General features: G+C 43.4%; 2 protein-coding genes across 2 annotated transcripts; both read right to left on the bottom strand.

Moving 5' to 3' along the window:
• Positions 1-2588: 2588 nt before the first annotated feature.
• Positions 2589-7584, bottom strand: fcer1gl (Fc receptor, IgE, high affinity I, gamma polypeptide like). Its single transcript, XM_080011213.1, has 5 exons — positions 7395-7584; positions 6972-7063; positions 6746-6790; positions 3877-3906; positions 2589-2869 (listed from the first exon to the last, which is right to left on the bottom strand). Exons 1-5 carry the CDS (start codon positions 7450-7452, stop codon positions 2804-2806), a joined length of 291 nt encoding a protein of 96 aa, XP_079867339.1. The 5' UTR covers positions 7453-7584; the 3' UTR covers positions 2589-2803.
• Positions 7585-9944: 2360 nt separating this feature from the next.
• On the bottom strand, positions 9945-18670 carry LOC307237953 (vang-like protein 2; the record flags this gene model as incomplete). Its single annotated transcript, XM_080010770.1, has 7 exons — positions 18537-18670; positions 18306-18429; positions 16755-17362; positions 13647-13780; positions 12503-12638; positions 12060-12303; positions 9945-10205 (listed from the first exon to the last, which is right to left on the bottom strand). The coding sequence occupies exons 1-7, from the start codon at positions 18605-18607 to the stop codon at positions 9945-9947; spliced, it is 1578 nt and encodes a 525-aa protein (XP_079866896.1). The 5' UTR covers positions 18608-18670.
• Positions 18671-22628: the final 3958 nt, after the last annotated feature.

Raw genomic sequence — 22628 nt, 5'->3', positions numbered from 1 at the left:
AAGCCTTCAAGGTAAAATTTACTTTGTTCTCTAAACAAATGACAAACAAATCATTTGCGCATTCCCCCACGCTAACACCGCTGAAAGAAGCCCCCCAACATGTGAGCAAATACAGTAAATCTCTGGACGACATGCGCAGAGAATTCTGCCGTCGATTCTCTGATTTTGAAAAGTTGGAGAAGTCACTTCAGCTGGTGTCATGTCCCCTGTCATTGGATGATGAGGCAGCGCTGCAGACATTACAGTTGGAGCTGATTGATCTCCAGTCTGACTCTGTCCTAAAAGAGAAGTTCAAGTCCGTCAAACTGGATACGTTTTATGCTTCAACTGAATGAGATGAAGTTTTCAAACATCCGACAGTTGGCACAGAAGATGCTGGTGTTATTTGGCTCTACCTATGTGTGTGAACAGATGTTCAGTGTGATGAACGTAAACAAAACACACCACAGAGCCCAGCTTACTGATGAACACCTGAGCGCTGTCCTCCCAATTTCCACAATGAAAATGGCACCAGATTTTGATGCGCTGGCAAAAAAGGGTGACCAGCAACACTGTTCTCATTAAATCCATCAATGGTGATTGTTGTATTTTTTATTTAAAAATGATTTTATTAAATTCAAATGGGATAAGAGGAAATAGATTTCACATATATTTTACCTTTTATGCTTGCTCATTTTTCACCTCATCTACTGACGGTCTGCGCCGCCGGTCAGTTTTAAAAACTGAATGTGGCCCTCGAGCCAAAAGGTTTGCCCACCTAACTGCTCTTCCGCTCCGCAGCCCCATGCGCAGCAAGCTGCGATGCACTGTGTGTTCTGACACCTTTCTATCATAGCAGCATTAACCTTTTCAGCAATTTTTGCTACAGTAGCTTTTCTATGGGATCGGACCAGACGGGCTAGACTTAGCTCTCCACGCGCATCAATGAGCCCATGGGTGCCCATGACTCTGTCCCAGGTTCCCCGGTTGTCCTTCCTTGGACCACTTTTGGTAGGTACTAACCACCGGGAACCAGGAACACCCCACAAGACCTGCTGTTTTGGAGATGCTCTGACCCAGTCGTCTTGCCATCACATTTTGGCCCTTGGTCAAGTCACTCAGATCCTTACACTTGCCCGTTCATCCTGCTTCCAACACATCAACTTCAAGAACTGACTGTTCACTTGCTGCTTAATATATCCCACCCCTTGACAGGAGCCATTGGAATGCCTCTTACACAGTACTTTGGCTACATTAATACTATTATTATTAGCTAGTATTATTCTCATCATGTTATTGTTGTGAGAATCATCATGAGGGTATTCACATGTTTCTCAAATGCAATTAAGTGTGTAAAACTAATTGCATTTCATTTTCACACGTTTGAAAGAGGGATTGATGCTTTACGAACCACTTCAGCAACACACCGTTGGGCTGTAGCCGAAACGGCCTCCAGCACTGAAGCACAACCCAGGGCTGCGTGTTTACCTGCATGCCAACGGATTTCATCCAGGAAGTTTTGGAACAAACCAGTACCATAGGGAAAGGGGGTGTGTGACTTTTTGATGTATGATCTATGACATAAGTAATGATCAACCCACTCAGCCTGAATGGGCATGGCGCGTCACGTATGACTATTTAAGAAGTTGGGATCTGTGGAACGGATAGAAGTTTCAGTAAAAATTGGTTTTGTTTCTTTCTTACTGTATAGCGTTAGAAAAATATGTTATTTACTTTGTATTTGGCACTGCACTTTGTATTTTTATTTTACTTGCTTGTTTGCTTTTTGTGCAGATTTCAGATACATTTCCTTTATGAATTCTGCCATAAAAATAACGTTTATTATTATTATTATAATTATTATTATTATTACATCTCTTTATATTTCTCTTGGTTTGGTTTGTAGTTTACTGTGTGTGTGTGTGTGTGTGTGTGTGTGTGTGTGTGTGTGTGTGTGTGTGTGTGTGTGTGTGTGTGTGTGTGTGTGTGTGTGTGTGTTACCGTGGTGGGTGAGAAGGGTCATTAGCGGGACGCTGTGTCGTTGGGTTAATTCGATTGGTTGGGAGGCGTCCAGGATGTAGTGGATAATTGGTCCAGGGGTCGAGGGGGCGGGGTTTGTACCGGGGAAGTGCGGAAGGGGAGGAACCGCGCGGTATGCGAGTCTGTAGTGATGGGAATTCCGTCTCTTTTTAGTGAGCCGGGTCTTTTGGCTCATCTCAGCAATACACGCCGGCTCTTTCAGCTCCCAAACGGCTCTTCATTTAATACCACTTCTGGCTTCTATAATTCAAATCCAAATTTAGCAATGTTTTGACCTGTGATCGTTATGTGCGCGCATGTATCACTTATGTTACTTATATCACTTATGTATTACTTATTGAATGTGATTATACTAAACCTTATCATTTACAGAATACCATCATTTTACTGGTGTGGTTAACCCCGCCGAAGCGTCACAATATGTTTATCTGATAAATAATTCTACATTATAGGAAGGTAATTTTTCATTGATTGATTTCAATGGTTTTCTTGGGTCTCTCGCTCTCGTACACACACACACACACACACACACACTATGAGTCCCCATCAATTATTCGAATACGTATTGGAACACTTTATTCATCCTATTTACAAAATAAATTCAACGAAGAGGAAATATGGCCGGTAATAATTCAGCAATAAAACTTTACGACGTTACGCTCAACTATGAGACAGACATGCACGACAGACACATTTTTGGAGAGTTTTTTTAAAGGAGGTTGTGGCTTTGTTGACTTGGCTTCTCTTCAATGACGCGGTCGCGTCTTCCACCATCCTTCTGCGGTCACTGCACGGGCCTCTTCTCCACCCTGATGGTCTCGTAGGCGCCTGCGCTGTGAGGTAACAGGCCCTACGCGACAGATGATAAGTACCTTCAAACACAGCTTTGCTTCCCTCAGCAGCAATAACCACAACGATAAGAGAGATGGTTGATCACAGGAAAGGGTTGGGGCCACATCGGAAAAAAGGAATTCCGCGCAAAATAAATATGTGAGCCCCGCGATTAGGTCTGACTTTAAATCTGAAGCCGGAAGTCCATTCATTCCTATGAAGGGTGGGATTCCGGACGGGAAAAAGCTATGATGCGCTGCGGCGCGGAATTTCCACATCCGAGCCTTAAAACGGAGTAAATGTCACGTTTTTCAAAATAATGACGTGATTAACATTAACGTTGGACGTCACCACATCCACCATCGCATCTCTTTTTTACTAAGGGGATTGTGTGTATTTGTTGTTTTCTTTTCTCCCGCTTTACGAACACTCTATAAAGGGAGTTTTAAACTCTCATTCACAGAACATGGTAAATGTCCAGCCGAGCAAACCTCGCGCTTTTGTTCTGGAAAAAAACGAGCTCTCCCGTTTCCGTTACATCTTTTTGTGATGAATATAATGTGCGAAACCCAGACGCGGTTCATCCGACGGCCACTGGGGGATGGAACCGAATTTTCGGATGCAATTACGGACTAGGTGTGATGCACGTTTAACTGTCACTTACACATAAGAAAAACACCTCCTGAATCCCCCCTCGGAAAGTTAGAAAGTGTGATTTTATCTTTATTCTGATTTGTTTTTCCTTCATAATTCAGGCTTCATTCTATTCTGAGATTAAACACAGAATTCTAATTAAAAAATATCAAAATGTGCCCCCCCCCCCCTCAGAATTCTGAGATTCATCTCTGAACTCCCAATTATTATTATTATTTTATTTTATTTTTTTAAGAAATTTCAATCAATGGTTTTATCAAGTGGCCCCAATTCTCTTCTGTAGGGGGTTTCTTGCGTTGCGGCTCAGATAAAAATAAAGTAGAACACGAGTCTTGAAATGTCTTTTTTGACCATCAGGATGGAAAGTCTCACCACGTACGTCCCTGCATCAGGAGTCTTCTTCTGCGGAATTTACAATAAACACAGCAGAAGATTATTACATGTTCAGTCTGCATGATGCATACAGCCTCACAGATAGAACACAACAAAGGCTTAGAGTTTATAGATCATCTCAAATACCAAATCTGTGTTTTTTCTGATATTTGTATTTCTTCATAATAAAAACAGGAACTTTAAGATCTAACACCAGAACCACCATTATAATTATTCAACTGAATTTAAAATGTTTGATATGCATGTAATAGATATAGATATACGCTCCATGTAACTCAACGTGGTGAATTGTCCAGAACAGTGGCAAATAACACTATTTACCATTTGTCAATTTTAACTGATTAGTAACAGGGTTGGATAAACTTTTATCGTATATTTGCAGATTTCTTAACATTTATATAGAAGTATACATAAAAACAGCTCTCGGGTGAAACCCCTCTATTCAATATGCTACTAACTTCAGCAGAAAGTATTAAAGTTATGACGTTAAATGCAGTCGTATCAAATAAAAAGAATAAAAACTCAAATTAATATTTCTGTGCAACTAGTACACATACAATATTTATAAAGTTGAGAGTGTTTATGGTCCAATTTTGGTTAAAGGTCAACCCTCTCATTATTAAAGCTACCTTTGCGATAGTTGCTATGAAATTCAATGTAATTATAGTGTCAAAGTTGCCTAAAATTGAATTTCACAAGCACTTGAATAGCTTAAAACAGTAACATAAGAAGAGTATTGGAGTTAAAGAACTCTACTGCCTTTCATCCCCGATGAGAAGGTAGCGGGAATGTGACATTCATTTGACTTTGCTTGTAATGTAATTTAAACATTTAAAAAGGCATTTCACTACAATTAATTCATCCAGACATACATAAAACATAAGAATACACACACACACACACACACACACACACATTAAAACTACTTCTAATAACCAATAATATTCTTTAGCTCCCCCTCATTCTGCCAAAACAGCTCTGACCATCGAGGCATGGACTCCATAAGACCTCTGAAGGTGTCCTGTAGTATCTGGCACCAAGACGTTAGCAGCAGATCCTTTAAGTGCTGTAAGTTGTGAGGTGGGGCCTGCATGGATCGGGCTGGTTGTTCCAGCACATCCCACAGATGCTCAATAGGATAACCTAACCCTGACCATCCACATGATGTAGAAGAAAACATGATTCATCAGACCAGGCCACCTTCTTCCATTGCTCCATGGTCCAGTTCTGACGCTCACGTGTCCATTGTAGGCTCTGTCAGTGGTGGACAGGGGTCAGCATGGGCACTCTGAGCGGTCTGCAGCTCCGCAGCCCCATACGCAGCAAGCTACGATGCACTGTGTGTTCTGACACCTTGCTATCATAGCAGTATTAACCTTTTCAATAATTTGTGCTACAGTAGCTCTTCTGTGGGATCGGACCAGAGGGACTAGACTTCGCTCCCCACGCGCATCAATGAACCCATGGGTGCCATGACCCTGTCGCCCAATCACCAGTTGTCCTTCTTTGGACCACTTTTGGTAGGTACTAACCACTGCATACTGGGAACACCTCACAAGACCTGTCGTTTTGGAGATGCTCTGACCCATCACAATTTGGCCCTTGTCAAAGTGGCTCAGATCCTTACGCTTGCCCATTTTTCCTGCTTCCAACACATCAACTTCAAGAACTGACTGTTCACTTGCTGCCTAATATATCCCACCTCTTGACAGGAGCCATTGGAATGAGATGAACAATGTTATTCACTTCACCTGTCAGTGGTTTTAATGTTGTGGCTGATCAGTGTGTACTGTATACGGGACACATAGACAGACAGACCTAACAAGGAACACAGACCAAGAACAGAACGGTGGAAACTGTGAGCGTTATAAACGGCAGCAGAGCTCATTGACAGGAAATGACCACACGCTTACATAAGACTCCTTTTAAAGCAGAACTAGTGGCTTTTGGGCAAACGTGTCAATGATCAGGCCTTTTATTAGAGGTCCGGCCTGAAGGGGCGAGAGCCTGGTTTTTGTTTGAGTCCACGGACATGAATGATAGATAGTTGTATTCGGGGAAGTCCAGACAAGCTGTTGAGTTTCATCCACATCGGGTTGAATTTGTGGAAGGAGTTATGAAAAAAAGTGACCTTAACACCCCTGTTACGGTCACGTGAACACATTTGCAGAATAGCGATTGGTCAAGAGAAGCGTCACTGCTTCACTGCATTATCATTGCGTGACACGGGACATCAAGGCAGGTACTTTGAGAAGAATTTATAGAAATCCCAGATATATATTTATATGCATATCTGCATATCCCAGCATGCATTTGTGTTAGTCCTTAGATATTAAGTCAAATTCCAAATTAAAGGTAGTCTACAAACGTTATACTTCATAGTCAAAACTAGATGTCATTACATAAGGGTGTATTCCATTACAGGCAATTAATTTGGTTTTATGTCTTCCTGAATTGAAAGTTATAACAATAGCCATAATAAATTGCACGGTGAAAGGGAACATGAATTTACTGTGTATGTATTAGGAAATAATTGCATTCCTTTTGTGTTTTCGTGTTCCAGACGCCACAGAAAAGCCGAAGGTCGAAAACGGCAAAGAAGCGGTGGGCAGAACGGGCTGCCTTCGGGGTCGCTGATCAGATACTGGGATAACAATAGGACACAAACCCCCGAAATACAAGCGGTTTATTCACTGTCGAGCAGACATCCGCTCCAAGCCGACTCGCCGATCAGATACGCAGAAGCACCGAAGCACAGAGATACAGATCCGGGAGAGACGCGTCACACCGACTAACCTGGAACCCATGCATCGCTGCCTGCAGCTATATTTATTATAATTTTTTTTACCTTTACTTCTGGGCAAGTGGAAGGATGTTGCTTGACAGTATCGATCTGAATAAAAAGAGAGTTAATAGAAGAGTTTAGAGTTTCAGAGATCAGATCAGGGATGGAGCATGGAAGGATTTATGAAAGACATGACTTCAAAAAATATGAATAATTAATGAAAGAAAAACACTTCACAAATATATTTTTCCACATATTCCTTCCTATGAACGGAATTTTTTTTTCTTACATTCAGTTTCCAGTACAGGGCGGTGAGAACCAAGGCGTAGACGACCAGAAACCCATCCAGGATGTAGCACATCTGTACGTCCTCCAAGGCCTCTGTACCACAGAAACACACTTTTCTCACACCAGTCTCCGCACCCAAATCAAATGTTCTCGTTAGGGTTTACGAATATTAATCATATTCTATCATTTGTATTATGTTATTATATTTCTATTTCTCATCAGTGAATTATTGATTTCCGACACTTCTCAACCATCAAATCTCTTCCTGTGTACCAACGTCCCCGTCTCAGCCAATAAACTCATCTGATCTAATTTAAAATATTAATAATGTGGAAAAGAGAGAATATCATGTAGTTGAGATAAAAAAATAAAATTAAAAAACTATGAAAAAAAAAACGAAAACAGAAAAAAAACCCATCCAAACCAGCGCAGTCGAGGTTCAGCATCAGTAAGACGGTGATGAAGGATTTCTGTGCGCTCATAGTGGCAGGTGGGTTGGTTTCAAAAGTCCTCTGAATTGGAAGCTGCACAGCTGTGTTTACCAGCTCGCTGACCGTTCTAAAGATCAGAAAAAGAAAAAGAAAACGAGAACATATGAGAAGCCACAAGCTGCAGCACCCTCCCTCCCTGCAGATAAGTTCCTCTCGTTCGAGAGGTGGAGAGCAGATATGGCTCCAGATATCGGCTTCCCTTTTACTCGTCTTTGCCTTTGTGTCTAAATATTCTACAGAAAGCATGAATCACCATTGCCTAATATGGTCAAATGATGAATATTGAGGTATTCCTCTGAAAAATGGCTTTATATGATTGGGTCACATTCAAGCGTAGATCGCGTTGTTTTCAGGGTTTTTTCGACAGGGAAATGTGAACAGTTAAAGTCAAGACAATACATAAAAAAGGGCTTAAATAAATAAAATGTGATGTATACTGAACTGTATATCGAACTATATTGGACTTCTGGAGCGTTATTCTACATTAAGGCCTTGGATCGATACAAGCATCGATAATCAACATCAAACAGTCAAGGAATAAATGTTCCAGACAAAAAGCAGCAGTTACAAGGAGTAAATGGTTTAATGACAGAAAATAATCACTAAGACACTATACAAGCTACAGTTACAAAAAAAAAACAAACAAAAAAAAAAAACTTCCGGGTAAAATCTACAAAATTTCTGTTTGTCGATTTTTTTTCGTGTTTTCTTTTTTTATACAAGCCATCTCCTTTTTTTTTTTTTGCTTTAAATTGTAAAAACATTGTGGAAATAGTATCATCATAACTTAGGCACCTTAAGAATTTTTTTTAAAACACACAAAAAAGAACAAATGTGTCTGACCCCCCCCCCCAACAAAAATAATTCCAGCATGCGTTACAAAAACCGTAGAGACAATCACTCGCTGTTTGATCACTCAATACAGAATTTTAAAAAACATCATTGTTCATTTGGAGGTTTTATCGCACACTCCCACTCTTTTCCTGGCTCAAACACACTCACAGGCGAATTTCCCACCAACGGCAGTTTTAACATTCAGGTTACTGAGGCTGTGATCGGTTACAGTTTGTCTGGGTGTGAAAACCTGTGTGTGTGTGTGGGGGGGGGGGGGGGGGGGGGGGGGGGGGCATAACCATGGAAACAACCTCTCCCCCATTTGTTGGTAGTAAGGCTGTAAAGGATGGAGACATTGTTGGGACTGCGCCCGTTTTTTCATTTTATTTTTGAAACCTGTAACGGGGTGTGACGCGGTGTCACGATCCCGGACTCGTGTGATACAATCACACGTCAGATTTGGAAAGGGGTTTTTTTATTTTATTTTTTTTTACAATATTAATATTTACACGGAAAAAAAAAAAAGTAGTCCTGAAAAGCTGCCTCTGTCCCCCGGGATTTTGTTTAACAACTTTCTTTCCGGAAAACTTGACGAAATTGATGAATGGAGCTGTGTTATTGAGTTTTTCCTGTAACATCTGCATTAAAAACGAAGAAAACGACAACAACAAAAAAAGCCCAGTGTGCAGTCAAATGAGAGCCAGATATGTAGACATCAGGAATCATTACGACATTGACTCTGCCTGAGGAGGCAATCACTTAGAAATGCACTTCCTATTTTCTCCCCTCCCCAGACAGAAAGACAAAAAGATTAAAAAAAAAAAAAGTCATTTGGGCCCAAAGCCAACAAATACAGTTTGTTAATTCAATGTGTATTATGCTACATTCTGTTATTTCAATATATTTTTTGAACACACCGTATAACAAAAACAGTAAGAACTGTCTCAGTCCAGGTACTGACCGATGGGCCGGTGGGCGTGGCATTTAGAGCCGCGCTCTGATTGGTCCATTGGTAAGACATCAGGAAGAGGAAGCGAGGAGCCCGACCTCACCGCCCTCGGTCTAGTGGTTAGTTTGTTGAGTCAGCGTCGACATGTAGTCCAGTGGTTACAGTGACAGAAATATATAGATTAAAAATTAAAAAAAAAAAGGCAGACAAACACAGTCCCCTTCAGACAAAAGGGATTTTCTTTCTTTTCTTTTACAAGTGTGTTGTACAATGCAGAGTAAGGATCAAGGCATCCGTCTTCAGGTTTGGGGGGTGGGAAGTAAAAAAAAAAAAAAAAAAAAAAAGGTTTTAATTGCGTAGCTTATCACAGTTCACCAACAATGACGGTATTTTAGGAGCATAGTTGTGATGATTCCCGCCAGTTGGAAAGAGTGACGTCAGGGCTGCCTCTCAATACTCCAAAACGGCCTCGCTCCCCTTTCACTGCTCATTTTAACCGTTGACAGGGGAGGGAGTACGGAGAGGGTTGTGGATTATTATGTTCTGTCGATCGAGTGAGGAGAAGACGAATAGAGGACATTTAAAAAACAAAACAAAACAAAAAAACAAACAAAAAAAAAAAAAAAAGAAGCAGGGGAGTGATTCGGATGCCCTCCAACGCTCACATTTTTTTGCTTCCTTGTTTGTTCCGTTTTTCGCGCTACACTGACGTCTCTGACTGCAGCCGCATGACGAACTTGTGGCTCTTGGGGTCGATGAACTCCTCGCCGATGCGCAGGAAGGGCAGCGGCGACACGGTGACCACCAGCGAGAAGTCCAGGCGCCGCACGGAGAACACCAGGCCCTGGCGCAGGGCTGAGGTCACAGGCTCCTCGCTCACCAGCGTCCACTGGCGCCCCCTCCCGGTCTCCCGCTGGTACTGCATGGTGGGGCCTGGAGAGAGGTAGCGCTCCAGGAAGGCCTAGAGAGAGAGAGAGAAAGAGAAGAGAAAAGTGAATACAAAAGTTTTCTTTGTGCAATAGAAATGATGCAATCTACAACTTATTCCACATCCAAAACCAGAGAGAATAGCTCCACTACCAGTAATAACTAACCAACTCATGTCACGCCAGGTATCCCTCTAAAAATGTCTATTCAACACTATATATAAGATACAGATTTCTAAACGCTTCCTTTTCGATGCCAACGTAATAATTTCCTACCGGCAATACGGAGTTAAACCAAATAATCAACTCTTTACATTTAAGTTCCCTTTCACCAAAAGAAAAATTCCATGACACATTTAGTTTTTTGATACAAATATTTAGAGTGTCGAAGTGATCTCAAACTGCAGATTCCTGGATAGATCCACATAAAAACACAGGAAACCCCCCCCCCCCCCCCCAATGTGGCCACATCGTTTTAATAGACTATTATGGAACTTCAGTTCACATTTTTCAACATGAATAATTTAAGTACAATGACAATTAAATGTCTTCCAGGTGGGAAGAAACAGGAGTAGTGAAATCAAATGAGCCCAGACCTGGCAAACTTGGGAAAATATGGTGTGGTGTTTGAGTTACTGCAGCTAAATGACTCCATCAGTTATTCACACCGTAGCTCTGTCATAACGAGGATAATAACATTGTATGCAAGCTACTACGGCTAACTATATATACACAAATTAATCTCGTTCATCTCATCTCTCGGGAGTCACAGACGGGTTTTCCCAGCTTCACGTGCTGCTTCCTGTCAGACAGGAAGTCTGTGTTCCACCCGCAGGTGGAGTCAGGCGCGCTCAGCTGGGAGAGCTTGTCCTGCAGAAGAGGCCGGGGTGATTGTGTTGAAGGCGGAGCAAACAGGATCCTGGCGTAGGTTCCTGAGGAGTCCAGGTGCTGGAGGACGAAGTGGAGGCGTGTTTACTGCATCGTCTACAGACCTGTTGGCTCTAGAGGCGAACTGCAGGGGGTCCAGGAGAGGGTCTGTGATGGATTTGAGGTGGGAGAGCACAAGGCGTTCAAATGACTTCATCACCACAGAGGTCAGGGCGGCGGGTCTGTAATCATTAAGTCCGGTGGTCCTTGGCTTTTGTGGGACTGGGATGACGGTGGAGGATTTGAAGCGGGCAGAGACAGCTGATCAGCACAGTGCTTCAGGCTGGATGGAGAGACAGTCTGGTCCGGCTGCTTGGCAGGGGGTTCTGCCTCTTGAAAAGCCTGTTAAGGTCCCTCTCCGGGATCCGAAGAGGTGTCACTGTGGTGGGGGAGGAGGGGAGGCCCTCTAAGGTGAGTAGCTAGGTGGGGGAGCTGTGGCTGGGGGGCTGGTGGAAGGTGTCAGGACTGTCCCATTGTCTTTCAAAGTGACAGTAGACGTTGATGAGGTCGTTGGCCAGGTGTGAGTTGTTCATGGAGTGAGGTGTTTCTGGTTTGAGGTTGGTGATTTGTCTGAACCCTTTCCAGACAGAGGCAGGGTAGGTAGACGGGGTAATACAACATGGAACGGTCACTGAGTTCCAATGAAACAGAATATGGGAATGTCACCATGTTTCAGTATAATGCAACCTATAACTAGACACAACATATAACCAACATGGAAATGTCCAGTTGAAACTTTTATGTGCAAATATACCTTTGTATTATAGCCCTTTCCCACTGCACCAAAACCCCAGTAACCCCCGCTAAAATCTGGCATTTGTCACCAGTGGGAAAGGAAAAACCCGGATCTCAGTCCCGCGTCAAATGACCCAAGTTTTAATGGGCTCCACCTCAGTAGTCAGGAATCTGCAAAGTAGTGGTTGTAGAGTGGGGTTGGAGCTGAAATAAAGTGAGGCGCTCACCTTGGGGCTCATGTTGTGCGTGATGCAGAACTGCAGGTGTGTGAGAATGCTCTCCATGCTGTGGAAGGGCTGCTGGCGGGTGGTGCGCAGGTACTTCTGCATGGCGCGGGCCATGGGGGCGAAGATGGCCTGGGCCGCCTCGCGGGGGTCCATCACCTCCCGCGGGTGCTTGGGGGACGAGGCAACCTCGTCGTCGTGGAGACGCTTGATGTGCGTGAAGGCCTCCTCCACAGCTACGACCAACCTGGAGGTGCGGGATGCCATCATAGTTTTAGATGTTTATTAGGTGTTTGTTTGTGTTTTATTTCTAGTTCATTGCACTGGTCCTCAAATGGGGTTAGGGTTAGAAAAATCAAATGTACAAATATTGCCAGGGCAAAAGCCCAGCCGCCATCCTCATTTTTAAAATGACATTATTCATCGTGGAGTGGCTTCTCTCTGACCTGGCCTTGCGCTTGCGGATGCGGCGGTCCATCTCAGCCTCTTCATAGTAGAACTCGTTGTGAGAGTTGTCTCTTCTCCGGGCGGCGGCTGCTATCATGGCCCGCGACTGGCCTGTGGAGTTATTGGTGGTGTTCTCTGTAAGAGACGGCAGCACAAAACACATCAGCCTGCGTTGCACTCAGACAGGCGAAATTAGTTGTTTACTATTTAAGATGCTGTTTCGCTGACGCTGGCCAACTGCGCCACAATGGAAGCTGTTTGAGGTCTGTGGATAGATACGGAGGCAAGCAAGTAAACACTGGGACGGTGGATATTGCAGGGAGCTAAAAGTGATATTATTAGACGAATCAGGGTTAAACGTAGTGAAATTCAAGCGCTTTTCCACCACTTTCAATGTACATAATAAAAACTTGCAGCTTTAGAACGACAAAAACGCAACCTGCCGCCTTTTCCATCAGCTGATAGATTTCTCACAAAAGTCAACTTCACCGACTTTAACAAAATGTCACACATTTTTCTGGCACAAGCCACATGTTAAGTCAAATTTGGAGCACATTGAAAAGCCAACATAAAAAAAGTTAACATACTTCAGACCTTCAAGACATTTATGAACCCTGACATATCCTATTGGATCTTACTCATGTTTTCTTCAGAGATTTGGAAAGGTTTTCTTTTCCAAATCCATAATTCTACTAGCCTGTTTCAAGACTCCATGAGCAACGCTGCACATAATTCACCCAGCACCACGACTTTTAATCAATAACCTCGATACTGAAAAGCGATGCAGTAGACCCTGTTCATCCAAACTCACTAGTCAACCAAACTTGCGGATCTTCTTTTCTATATACATTGTCTATTGTGGTGGTTGGTGACTTCATGGCTCACCAGTTACAGATATAATAGTGGAGGTTCAAATGTGTGTTTTTAACAAAGTTGAATGTATCGGTTTAATGTTAAATAACCACAGATGTGTTAATGCTTTGTTATGACATGAGTTCCAATTGTTTAATTGTCCCTAAATGCATATGACAACGACTTTAGCATAACTCATGCATATGGGCTGCAATGCTAAAAAAAACATGGGTAAATAATGGCAGAGTTTAAATAAACCAAAGAGCAAAGTGGCCCCAAGACCGTGCTTACCGTCCAGGGAGTAGACCTTGAAGCCCGTCATCTTCTTGGACAGGATGGACTTGGGCAGGTTGAGCAAGGCGGGGTTGTAGACGGGGAAGTCACTGTAGTAATGGTCCAACACCCACACAGCGGCACGCTGGATGCTACGATGCAAAGAGACAGCCGCCGTAAACACAGAGTCAGCTGTTGGCCTCGCTGGTAACTGAGTGTACGGACAAATTATAATTTCACAACGCCGTTAGACCCTCCCAGACCCTGTGATTTTAAAAACATGAAAGGGAGCGGTAAGAACTTTCTGACGTTGATGTAAACACGCACAAGCTTAAGTGGATTTATCTTAATGCGACATGAAGTAAAGGATGGATTTTCAGAGGAACTTGAGTAATAAATCACAGGTCTCAAAAAGGTAAAGAGGGACATTTGGACAAATTTGCTCCACAGGATGGATTTGTCAACCGGCAGCCTTGCTCTGTGGACATGATAGACTGTCAACCTTGACATGTTTGGATAAAGGTCGCAAGATTTGACTTTGATTCCTCACATCAGTGAAGGGAGAGGAAATGCATTGTTTAAAATAAAAGGGTTTAAGTGTTCGCTTTTAAAAATCCTCAGTAAAGTAAAGCGATGCTCAACATTACCAATCTAACCCTTCAGAGGTATTTTCAAGGATAAATTTGGCAAAAGAAAAAAGGATATGGTGCGATGTGTCCATACAAGTTTACGTTACCCACAGAAAAAGAAAGAAAACCTTTGATTTAAGGGTCTTCCCTTATTTTAAACTCTAAATGGTCATTCTTGGATGGCTTTACTCATCTGCTACCTTGAACTGGGAACTGAATAAACTATGGCTAAAGAGTTATTTTCATACACAACTTTACTCTATTTCTTCACGATTAAGGTGTTCAGATCAGTTCTTTTTCCAAAACCAATTTTCCTTTTAATAAAAGAATTGCCAGTCAAGATTAAACAAAACACATTTTTCTCTTATTGTAGAAATTTTTGGTTCACTGACACTGAAGAGATGAACAACTTTGGTAACTTTAGTATGGCGTAGAATATTAAGATACTCAATCGAGATTTTAAAGGGGTCCTATTAGACTCCTTTTCAACAAGTTAATATAGGTCTGCGGTCCCCAAAACGTTTTTTTTTTGCTGAAAATACCACTCAGTTTACGCATTCTAGCATTGTAACATGCCTGTAAAGCCCTCCTGTTCCTGACGCTCTGTTTCAGTGTGTGTTGCCTCCCTCCCGAGGCCCCTAGTTCTTTGAGTAAATGGGGTTTGACCATGAGAAGTTGGGTTCCGTTGCATGAAGTACGTTAACATTTCACTTAATACACCTAAGCAGTTGACCTAAATCTATTTCTGAACAAATTTGAAGCGAGAAATAAGCGATCCAGTTGCTCAATCTTCCTTCATTAGACCTACATTAACTCTATTTAAAAGTTTGTCCGAGTTTGCACGATGCAGGCAGCGCAGCAAACCGTCAACATACGGACAAAAATGTTTTAAATACTTAAATTTCTCTCATCTGCAGTTTTGTCAAGGACAGTCGGAATTGATTCCTCTTTCTTTTAAAACACAGCAGTTCCCATGCTTAGCTCTTAGCTTCGATGCTAGTGGATCTGGTGGTGCTCCAGGGTGGAGTTACTCAGATGGGGGGTGCGGCTCTAATTGTATTGCATCTCAATAGAGTGCTACTGGGATGACATATTTTTGTAGGCCACCCGGAAGTTAGCATCCTCTTTGGCAAAAAGCCAATGCGATTTTCCCATTGGATTATTGCAGAAAATAAGCTCTGTGGCAAACAAAGTTTATGATACTTAAACATTTTGTTCAGAAAGATAACATTCACAAATTAACACCACTTGTGATTTTTGAAGTGTAAATGCAATTGCCAGAAATAAAAACTAACATTAGGCTATAAACAAACTACACCATGGTCGCATGACTTCAACAAAGCCTATACGATGGAAAGTTTGAGTGAGAATAGCTTGCAAGAGTGCAAGTATAAACACAACTAGAGGCTGTGAAGGCGGACTAGTGAGTACATGACTTTCTGTGTTCTGCGTGATGACGTTTAATGTCCCCGACAACCTCTGTAGTCTCATTTTTCCACTTGTTAGCAACAGCCTTTTTGAAGACACGTAAAAGCTTCAGAATTCACAAGTGGGGTATTTACTGACCTATTTATGCTGTAGAACAAATTTCAATATCTCTAAAGTTTGTGTAAACCACAGACCTTATTTTAGACATCTAACCAAAAACCCATTGACTACAGGATGAGGCAACCGGAAGTGCAAAAACGCCAACTCATTTCTGGGTTTTAGGATTCACTCCTGCAGCACTCTATGTGAAGTAGGAGTGAGAAACAAATCTGAAAGGCTTGTTAAAAGATATGTTTTCTGAAATAAGCAGCTCACAAAAACAGACTGGGTTGTTTTAATTCACAGTTTGTGTGATAGGCCCATCAGAGACCCAAATGTATGGGCACAAGCACTGAAAAAGTGAGTTTTTCATAACAGGTTCCCTTGAAGTATTTCATTTTGATACTAAAACTTGATCTTCATGCACAAATATATGCCATATATCCCACTGTACCATATTGCTGACAAATAAGACATAACAGCATGACAAATAGCACTTGCCCAAGTCAATAAGTTACTTGAATTCATGAATGTCAAATTATGAAACAATGTTGTGGAGAAAAACAATGCACCGTTGTGTCCCTACACAAGATTACACATTGTTGTCTACAGCTAAGAATCCACCTACACCACATTGTTACTGCTAATAAGGATTCCTTAGCAGTCCTAAACTGTGCAGAATTTTCCCTGTTTTGGTGAGTTTACTTTAAAATGAACCTAAAAGACATCCTAACCTAGGATACGTGTAACCCCTCTGAGTTGTTCGCCCGAGTGACTTAGCTGTGAGTTGTTGTTAGTAGTTTCATTTTATCATCAAAGATAGAATATGGTGGTATAATAGAGAAAACACAGGGAAGATGTATGTAAATCAGTGATAAAAGAAGAAGATTCTCACCAACAATATTCTACCCGCGATAATAATGGAAAGATGAACAAAAGTGAGCTTGTCACAGAAAGATGTTTCGCTCACCTGAGGTGGCCCACGTTGTAGAACCTGCTGACCCCATCCGTGCTGCGCACCACCTTGAGGCAGAAGGCCGGCTGCAGGTGCCGCACCTCCAGCAGCACCAGCGCCAGGTACTGGATGAAGAGTAGGGCGTCCACCAGCGAGGCGGCGTACTCCACGATGCCCCGGTAGTCCCGCTCACGGGGCTCCAGCACACGCACGCCGTAGAACAGCCAGTAGGAGGCCACGAAAAGGAACACCAGCACCATCAGCAGGCAGCGGAAGACGAAAAAGCGTGGCAGGGTGGCGCGTGGCGGGCGCAGGAACAGCGCCCACGACGAGATGAGCAGCACTAGCAGCTTGAAGGCCAGCGAGACATAGAGGCCCTCACAGGGTGTGCCGCAGGGGTCCAGGGCATCGCGCCACAGTGCCTGCGGCAGGACCAGGAAGGCTAGCGGCGTAACCAGCGCGAAGAGGCTCAGGCAGCCCCCTAGCACTGGCCCTACGAAGCGCTTGCACTCCAGCGGCGTGGACTCCTCCAGCTCCTTCGAGACCCGCGTGAGGTCCTCGTTGGACACGCTGTCCACCGAGGTGCCGGTGACCACTGTGGTGGTCTCGCCCCAGTTGTCGTCCTGGGGGGGTTTCCAAACATGAAGTTACCACCATGTCGGTTATCGAGGCGTTAGTGTAGAAGATCGTATGTAATTGTTCTTGTGCTACTTTACATTAGGGGGCCAATGCTGAAATCAAAGATTGTTAATATAGAAAGAGGAGACTGAAATCTCTCTCTCATAGATGTTAGATAGATGTTTAAAAATTATTTGACTCACGTTCCGAGGTGCCTACAATTTCTAGCAAAATTTCCTTTATAATATCAGAAGTACTGCTCATTCTGCTTTCAAATAAAAGTCCCTGTCTTATTTGTCTCACCTGTGATGATTCTCCCCTTCTTGGAGTAGTGATTAGTTGTTTTAGGCCAAAACATGGTAAGATCGTTCTACAAAGAGGGGGTTTGGTGGTGGTTCTGTGTAACAAAAAGCTGTGCTCTTGTCATCCTACAGATCGTCCACAGGACAGAGTTATTGCAGCAGCTCTTGATGATTAAAGAATTAATAAAGAGTGGAATTGCAGGTTGAGAACTTGAACTCCACTTGCAGAGTAACTCTGTCCTAGATGCAATGGCACAAATACGCTGTTGCATGCCCAGCATGCAGCACAGGTAAAAAAATAAAATAAATAAAAACAGCCTCTCTAGATTTCGCAAAATGCCTTTTAACAAAAAGAAACAAACACACATACGATCTTACTATACATAATTACTTCAGGCTCACTGACTTTGCAGTTTCTTTTTATTACATGATCAAAATAGGTCAGTGAATGCCACAGAATGTTTTGGTATTCTTGATACCACGGACGCAAATCAAGCGATACCTTAAAAGTACCCAATCTTAATAAATCCGCCCTAATTACAGATGAACAACATCTACAAATGTCGGTGCAAGAAACAATTCCCAAATCCAGGCCGTGCTGACAGTGTAATTGACAGCGTTGCCGCAGACCGATGCCAAGCCTCACCCTTTCATCTCCGCGCGTGGACTCTGTATCCAGCAGGGGCTCCCCAGGAGCCTGGATGGTCACCGATTTGTCTCCGCGGCTGCTGCTGTCCCTGCTCTTGGAGCGGTGCCTGTCCCTTCGATCCCTGGAAAAAGACAGACACACACAGGACATCCCAGTTAGGAACCTGCCTTTTGGAGTTGTCAGCTAAGATAATATACTGTATGTGGTTCTGGGACATTGTCCTCGTACCGGTGCTTGCGGGAGCTTCGGGAGTGTGAGGACTTGTAGGAGTAGCCTGAGTATTGTGACTCGTTGTCCATGTCTCTGCTGGTCGCTGAGCGGACTTTGCGGACTCCTCCCTCGCCTCCCCCCCCCGTGCGGCGCTGCTCGCCGGCTCCGCCCAGCTGGCTCTTGCGCTCGGAGATGGACTTGGTGGAGAGGGCCAAGGGCAGCTTGAGCAGGTCAACCTTGCTCCTTAGGGAATCTATCTTGGAGGCCGAGTAGGAGGACAGGACAGGAGATGGGAGGGCGGGAGCACAAGGGGGAGTTCAGGGAGACCACGGGAGTGCCTGCAAGGACAGAGGAGAGGATCGTGGATAGGAGCGCTGTGGCGGGGGGAATTGCGGAGGTTGACAAGATCTGAAAAGGGGGGGGGTGAGAATTAACAAAAACAAAAGATAAAAACCTCTACGGCAAAAACCTGCTATTTAAGGATCAAAGCTACCTTAGCTCATTTTTACATTAGCTTTGAAGGATAATGCAATATCTGAACCTATAAAAGCAGACAGACCCGGGCTAACAGTTGACATACATCTTACACATCAGAGCAGCCAGTTTATTAACCACCCCAGCCATGATGCAAAGAGTTGAATCCTAATCCATTAACTCACACGGGATGAACCATGAAGGCACTGGTTTGGTGAGCGCCTTGTCTGAAGTAACCCGGAGTATTGTGATTTAAATGCATTTACAGTTTAGCACGATTGAAAGTTGTAGTGGACTTCACTAACGTTTATCCACAGCACTGGGTGAATCACTGGACGTCATCACCGGGTCTGTGCGTCCTGTTTGGTTAATCATGGAACGCCTGTATCACCTCAAACGGCAGAGGTGGGCTCGGCCACCACTAGCCTGGCCACTGTGGCGGCCATATTGCATTACTGTGTTTTCACAAAACTTATTTGCCCTCTCTCTCCCTGCTAGCCCATCTCACATTCCCTCCCACACTCCCCCGGTCCCCTGGGAAACGGGGCCCCTCCACTGCCATGGCGATGAAAGAGGGTGTTCGACGGGGAGGGGATTGGAGGTTGACAGTTACCAAGGGAACCTGACCCCGCGCCGCCCTCTGCCACCCGAGATAAATGTATGCCTCATATGCCCCCCACCCAATAGTTTTTAAAAGTTGATGGCAATGGCATGAAGGATGTCGGCCTGTCATACACCGGTCAATTGATAAAGGTCCGCCGTTTGATTGGTTGGCGGTGGGAAATGGAACGCGGCGCAAGTTGCCAACACCTTACTGAATAAGGTTAATGTGGGTGTATTAATCCCCCCCCCACACACACACACCACACACAGACACACACTCCCCATCAAACAGCTTTTGTGCTGGAGATCCACTTTCCTTGGAGACAGAAAAGTGTGAGATTTATGCCCAAGGCACTCTGGGAGTTTTTTCACGCGAGCCTTACAACCAGCACACTTTGTTGCTGTGTATTATTTTTGTGGTCCGAGGAAGCTACCTCACATACAGTACACAACTCCACCAAATCCTTTGGAACCACCAGAGCAGAAAAACATAAATAACTAAATAAGAAGATACGGATCAGGAGCAGGCAGAAACCATCTATTGGTTAACTCTTATGGTCATGTGGGGATGGCTACAATCTGGGTTTATCATCTTCCTCTGGGAAACAAAAAACGCACATTTCCCATCATAATGTTGCATTTTTTCTCCAGTGCTTTCATGCCGACTCAATTAGATCAAACTCAAGAGGGTTCTCTTTGGGAAATTGAATTACAGTAGAAACAGATAAGGTAGCCAAGAAATAATCGCATGACAAAAGGAATAGCCAGCAGCATGATACACATTATGCAATGTGCAGGCACGGGTTGAAAAGTGCAATATAACTGACTGCATCACGTCTTTGCCATAGAAACAAATAGCCAAGTTATACAACTACCTCATTCTCACATTACACACCAATTATCAATGGGTGCACACAGACAGATTTCTACTCAAACTGTTAATGTAAACCAAGGTGCTGTCATGAGAACCTTGGCCGGGCCACTGTATAAATCCAGCTGCCAGAAGGGCTGTGGCTATTTAAAAACAATTGAGAGGAACATAATGGTGAAACCTCTGTTATGGTTGAATAGTTTTTTATACATGGACGAACCCATGGGCAATGGATTCCACTAACCTTGGCCGTGTGGGTTCATGGTCTTCCCATTGGCCGTGACAGAGAATAGAACCCACAACCCAACCCTGACAGCCTCGTGGCGGGCTCCACCCATTGGACGTCACAGGAGAACCCCATACACTCCCAGTACAATGATAGCCGGGGTGTTTCTGTCGGTATTTCTCTGTGTTTTCAGCGAGGGTTTGCGAAACACTTGATCTGGCCAAGGTGTGGCCTCCGTTGGAGAGATGGATATGGTTTCCTATTCAACACGGTGGTGTCCTGTGGCCTAGTTAGAGCCGCATTGTGCAATTTATACTGGCAATACATGATATCAAAAGTTATTTAAAACTTTTAAAAGGGTATTTATATATCTAACATGTACAAAGATAATATCTGCGCAGAATTCATGTCTTACTGTTATGAAGTTCTGGGTTGGAAAATAACTACTTACAGCTAAAGCACACTGCCTCATGCGTGTCCATGCATAGGTAGTTTCCAAATCTTCCCTATTTAGCCCCAACATTACAATTTAGGATTTAGAGCCCTGGTAATTCACCTGGCTATTGGGGACAGTTTTCATGTAGTGGAAAAACAGTAAACCATTTGTCATTGGGAAGCGATTACTGCCACCCAAAAATGTGCCATTTCCGCTTAGTAGGTAACCTTTTATATTTACTCCAAATTCTTGTCCTCTTATAAAAGAGGGAAGATTCTTACACTCAACTCTTCATATTCAGAGAAGTAGAATTGAATGGAGTGGCTAACACAGCCCAATCCAGTCGCCTGTGTCTGTGTGTGGTCTAAGATTAGACACCTTATGACGTCTGTCTTGATGCCAGGGAGCCAAATGACTGGAAGGCATGACTTGTGCTGCTGTGCAAGTCATTTTTCACACATCATTACCTGGCATTAATGATTAGCACCGTCTGTAATGCGTCAGCTGGCTACGGCTCAGGCTTGCTCTACAACGTTCTCTTACCATAGATTGTCAATGTTTGTTATTAGAGAACAGTGGAAAGAGATAGGAAATGCAATAGTGGCGCCGCCCCTTGTGGTCGCCTGCGCCGGCACTCCGGTCGACTTTTGCACATTTTAGTATTTTTTTTCCATCCCCTAGGACATAGTGTGTGTAATCACCGGGAGCGTTGCATTACATTTTCACTGCATATATGTATGAAAGTATGTATATGTATGTGACGAATAAACCTCTTGAATCTTGGAATGGAAGAGTAGGAACACGCAATAAATGACCACAGGCTGCATTTGAAACTGGGTTGTTGCAGGCATTTTGCCTACGGTATATGGTATTGACACTTATTCGGTTGAGCCACCAGGACACCCTGTATAAGTTTAGTGTTAACTTAGTGTTTATGTGGATGATGAATAAGCTTATGGTAGAACTGATGGCTATTTGATTTTATATATCCTCAAATATTTCACACCTAACATGAAAAAATTGAATACATTTCTTGATATACTTGAGATACAATACCACTGAGTGACAAACCATTAGCAAATTATCGCTTTACCTTAAGTGGCAAATTCTGACAGGCAAAGTAACTATTATTATAGTGTGCACTCAACAATCCTAATTAAAAATCTCACATTCTATAAAAATAAAGACTTTGAGTGACAACAAACCCAGACCTCTAAAACATGTTCTGTAGAACACTGAGTGAGTAGTACTGAGCTACTGACCAACAGCTGCTACAGTGGAAGACCAATCTGGACCATCGCTGAAATTACGGGCCTTGTCCAGTCATTAGAGGCCTGATATACCAACTGTGAAAATAAGTTTGTGCACACCCAAGCTCCATTGGGGGAAAGGGGGCCATCAGTAGACCAAGGCCACACACAGACATAACTGACCACCACCCATTGCTGTCGCCTGTGACTGCCTCAGTGCAGCCAGCAAAAAAAACAACAAGACAACTGC

This window comes from Zeus faber (assembly GCF_960531495.2).
Source record: "Zeus faber genome assembly, chromosome: 12".
Lineage (NCBI taxonomy): Eukaryota > Metazoa > Chordata > Actinopteri > Zeiformes > Zeidae > Zeus > Zeus faber.
Note: the sequence above shows the minus strand (reverse complement) of the source record. Positions and strands in the feature narration are given on the sequence as shown.